The sequence below is a fragment of the Propithecus coquereli genome, unplaced genomic scaffold (genome assembly GCF_000956105.1).
Source record: "Propithecus coquereli isolate 6110/MARCELLA unplaced genomic scaffold, Pcoq_1.0 Scaffold42, whole genome shotgun sequence".
Classification (NCBI taxonomy): Eukaryota; Metazoa; Chordata; class Mammalia; order Primates; family Indriidae; genus Propithecus; species Propithecus coquereli.
The window spans coordinates 678,300-683,085 of NW_012149952.1; the positions used below are offsets into that span (position 1 = coordinate 678,300).

General features: G+C 42.6%; 2 protein-coding genes across 2 annotated transcripts in view; both read right to left on the minus strand.

Annotated features, from left to right (window-relative positions):
* LIPE (lipase, hormone-sensitive) overlaps positions 1-1,054 on the minus strand; it is a 21,286-nt gene extending 20,232 nt beyond the window's left edge. Inside the window, exon 1 of the mRNA XM_012653220.1 lies at positions 280-1,054. Within this exon, the coding sequence (XP_012508674.1) occupies positions 280-1,054 (775 nt within the window). The remainder of the gene's footprint in view (positions 1-279) is intronic.
* A 1,381-nt stretch (positions 1,055-2,435) lies between these two features.
* Positions 2,436-4,786, minus strand: part of CXCL17 (chemokine (C-X-C motif) ligand 17) — a 16,449-nt gene continuing 14,098 nt past the window's right edge. Inside the window, exon 4 of the mRNA XM_012653322.1 lies at positions 2,436-2,659. Within this exon, the coding sequence (XP_012508776.1) occupies positions 2,562-2,659 (98 nt within the window). The 3' untranslated portion in view covers positions 2,436-2,561. The remainder of the gene's footprint in view (positions 2,660-4,786) is intronic.

Here is a 4,786-nt window from a genome sequence, read left to right on the forward strand (position 1 = left end):
AGGCTGGTCTCGAACTCCTGAGCTCAAACAATCCGCCCACCTCGGCCTCCCAGAGAGCTAGGATTACAGGCGTGAGCCACCGTGCCCGGCCAAGATCCTTTACTTCTTTATTTTTAGGCCTGAGTGTCCTCATCTATAAAATGGGGATGTTGATATTTATGTCTCAAGATTGTTGAAGGATGACCAGAGCTAACCTGATATACTGTAAATTTTTAGTATTTCTTACACGAATTAATGACCTTCCCTGGGAGGTTCCATTTCTTCCGGGTTCAAACTCACCTGTGTCCTGGTTGTGTTTGTGATTCTTGGCGCTGGTTTTCTTCCCATGTGGTGATGTCCCACCATAGCCTGATATCACTTCATAACTCGGTTTCTTTTTGAAGGCTAGCTTCACTCCCTGGGCCACTGTTCCGTCCCTCATGGCCAGAGGATCTGTCTCTGAAGATGACCGCACATCTGATTCTGAGTCAAAATCTGTGACCCACTCAAAAAATGCCTTCCACTCTATGGTTGATTGCTGGGTGGATAGTTCCTTCAGTTTTGTTAGAAATCCCTGCTCAGTCAAATATTCCTGCCTGGATTTGGTTCCCTGGATCAGAATTGTTTGCTGGGCTATGGGGTTCGACTGCTCGAGTCGCTCTTGGCATGTGGATTCAGTCTGGGCAGGTGTTCCCTTTTTGGGTCCAGGTTTAGCCTGGGCTGTAAGTGTTGATTCAGTTTCTTGTTGAGCTAGAGGTGGCTCTACTGGCCCAGGTCCTGGCTGGGCTACATGTCCCTCTCTCAATTCTGGTTCCTGTTTAGCTGTAGAGTCTTTGCCTGGCCCAGGTCCCTGCTGAGAGGCAGCTTCCTGTTGAGTGAAGCGCACCCTTTGGGTGGGAGGTGATTGCTGTGGTACAGGCCCCTGTGGGGCAAGAAGTTCGTGCTGTGAAACAGATTTTTGTTGGGTTCTAGGTTCCTGCTGGGATTCAGCTTCGTGTTGGGTAAGGAGCTCCTGCTGGGTGAGGGGTCTTGGCTGTGAAGCAGGCTTCTGTTGAGTATTGGATCCCTGCTGCATCTTGGATTCTGGCTCTGGCTGGGTCGTAGGTCTCTTGTGAGGCTCAGATTCCCAGTCTGGCCCAGATACTGTGTTAGAACCTGGCTCCACTGTGGTTATTTCCCTCAGGGGAGGTGTTGATCTCCCAGGCTTCATTCTTCTGGGCTCTCCCTCAGGCCTTCCTCTTCACAGATCTTTCATTGATTCCTCATGATGGCACCTCCCTTTGGGTTCCACTCCTTCATCCTGGTGTCCCTGGTCTTCCTTTTTAAGGCAGGTGGCAAATGGGCTGATCACTGCTGGCCCCCACTCCCGTGCCAAGTACTGCACTCTATGGCTCCACTTTAGTGGGGAGGGATTGGGAATAAGAAGAGGCTGTGTGCCCCGCACACTCTTACCAGGGGGGAGGGGCTTGCCCTCTTGTGTCATAAATAGGGCCCCACCCCACTGACCACTCAGTTAAAATGTTTCTTCTCATAAGGTAAGCATCGCAATTTAGCCCTCTGTTTCATCTGGGATGCCAGATGCCAGATTCTAGATGAGGGTTCCTTTTCATTCTCCCCTTGTGATGTTTGAGGAAAGGGTCGTGGGGGAGGCAGTCTCTATAGCTGTAATATATTTTTTTCCTCTTTTTTCTTTCCTGCAAATGGCTGCCAGTTTACTCTCCTTATATTGTCACTCAGATCATTTTGTTCCCATGCTAAAAAAAACCAAAAAACAAAAAACGTGATGACCTCCCATTTTTACAGCCTGAAGCCCTTCTGAATGGCATTTGAGATCCTCCACACCATCTCTCTAGCCCTGAACTATGGTTCTGCATATATATCTTTTGCACTGGATTGGAAACTCACAGAAAACAATGACCATTGATGACGATGATGATGATAGTAATCACAAACACTGGAGGCCACCTACATGGTAGGAAACTGTGCCAAGGTTTTTTTTTTTTAACCTTTATTATCTGTAATAAGACCATGTCTGATTCATTGCTATACTTGCTTTATTTGTCCCACATAGCTCCTACCTCAAAAAGGTTTGTTAAATGAGTGAAAGATTAACAAGTTGGGCAGTGGAGAAAGAGTGAGGGTTGTAGTGGGGAGAGGTATGTGTAGAATCTGGATTGGGTTTGGAGTGAACAGGGTAAAGTGGGTCATCTGGATTGAATGTGAATCCATTTGAAAGAAATGATTTTGATCTATTACATTTAAATATATTTATTGACTTCGGTTTGTTAACTTTCCTGATTATATCTAAGGTTAAGTGAGACCAGCTAGGAAGCTAGGGTTTCCTGGATTCTTTCGGATAATTAAGCTTAAGCCTAGGTAAGGGGAGGGCATAGGAGAAAACTGACAAGAGAAGAAGGCACTAGAGGGAGCAATAATCAAAGTGATCTTGGGAAAAAAGAGCACTGGAATGATTTAGCGGGTGGGTACAGGGAATGGGAGGATGAGGTGGGAGAATAAGAGTATCCTTTAGGTGTGTTCACTGCCTGAGAATGTGTAATTGGGAGCGTGCGTTCTCAGAGCTCCTATAAAGGCAGAGCAAAGCTTGCTAGCTGACATCGTTTGAGAAATTGTTGGCAGGCTCTGGAGTGCTTGTTTGGCTTCCTGTGGTGCCTTTGTTGTCCTAGGGTACAAATAAAGGGGAGAGGTTAGTGTTAAAAACATTCTTAAAATTTAATTTAATTTTTATGAGAGTTTTTAAAATTATAAAAATATGACTTGTGCAATGGATAAAATTAAAATTAAAAAATCCAGTAAAAAGTAAAAGGGCTTCTCTCATCCCAACATCTATAACTCACTTCCCAGAGCTAACCACTGTTAATAGTTTGCTACATATTCTTCCCTAACTTTTGGTATATATAAAATGTAATAGTTGGCCGGGCGCGGTGGCTCATGCCTGTAATCCTAGCTCTCTGGGAGGCCGAGATGGGCGGATTGTTTGAGCTCAGGAGTTCGAAACCAGCCTGAGCAAGAGCAAGACCCCGTCTCTACTAAAAATAGAAAGAAATTAATTGGACAACTAAAAATATATAGAAAAAATTAGCCGGGCATGGTGGCACATGCCTGTAGTCCCAGCTACTCGGGAGGCTGAGGCATTTGCTTGAGCCCAGGAGTTTGAGGTTGCTGTGAGCTAGGCTGACGCCATGGCACTCACTCTCGCCCGGGCAAAAGAGTGAGACTCTGTCTCAAAAAAAAAAAAAAAGTAAAATAAAATAAAAATGAGATTATACTATACGTATTGCTTTGCTCTGTATGTTTAACAAATCTTTTATTACTGGAAAATATTATATATCTACAGAAGTTCGTAAAAACTTATATGTGCAGTTCAATAAATAGTTATTTAGCAGATAATCATGAAACTACTACCTAGGCTTAGAAATAGAATATTGCCAGTAGCATCCCTTCCTTTTCTGATCACTACCTCCCCTCTCCCCCTCACAGAAGTAATCCTGACTTTCTTTTATTGTAATCATTTACTTCTTTTTTAATTGTTTTACCACGTATGTATACATTCCTAAATAATTTAGTTTTGTCCATTTTTGAATTTTTTATGTTACTATATGCTATGGTCTGAATGTTTATATTTCCCCCAAATTCATATGTTGAAATCCTAACCCCCAAGGTGATAGTATTAAGCGGTAAGGCCTTTGGGAGGTGATTAAGTCTTGAGGGTGGAGTCCTCATGGACAGGATCAGTCCCCTTATAAAAGAGGCTGAGGGAACTACCCTCCCTTCTACCCTGTGAGGGTAGAGTGAGAAGACTGCTGTCTATGAGGAAGTGGGCCCTCACAGACACTGAGTATACTAGCACCTTGATCTTGGATGTCCCACCCTCAAGAACTGTGAGACATAAATCTCTGTTGTTTAAAACCACCCCATCTATGGTATTTTGTTTTAACACTGCAAACAGACTGAGACAGTATATGAAATCATACTGTAGCTATTCTCTCATGTCTTGTTTTTTTTTTACTCAGCATTATGTTCGTAAGATTCATTTATTTTGTTACATGTTTGTTCATTCTCATTGATATATGATACTCTAATACACCACAATTTGTTTATTCATTGTTCTGTTGGTGGACATTTGGTCAGTTTTCAGTTTGGGGCAGTTATGAGCAATGCTGCTATGAAATTCTTGTACGTGTTTCCTTGGTATACATAAGCATGCATGCATTCCTTCTGAGTATATGCCTAAGAGTGGTAGTCACAGAGTACATATAACTTAAACTTTAGTAAACAGCTGCCAATACTTTTTCAAAGTGATTTACTAATTTGTACTCCCATTAACAGTATATGAGAGTTTCTTTGCTCTGCTCTGCCAGTAGCTGGTCTTCTCAGATTTTAAAATGTTTGCCAATGTGATGATTGAATAGTGATATCTTTCTTTGTTTTTAATTCACATTTTCCCAATAATAATAAGGTTGAGTGCACCTTCATATGTTTATTAGCTATTTGGGTTTCCTCATCTGTGCAGTGGCCATTCAAGTCTTTAGCCTATTCATCTATTGTATTTCCTGCCTTTCTCTCACTTATCTGTAGGAATTCTTTTTTTAATTTTTTTGAGACAGGATCTCATTCTGTCACCCTGGCTAGAGTACAGTGGCATAATCATAGCTCACTGCAACCTCAAATTCCTGGGCTCAAGTGATCCTCCTGCCTCAGCCTTCCGAGTAGCTGGGACTACAGGTGTGCACAACCACGCCCAGCTAATTTTTTCTGTTTTTAGCAGAGACAAGGTCTTTTTTTTTTT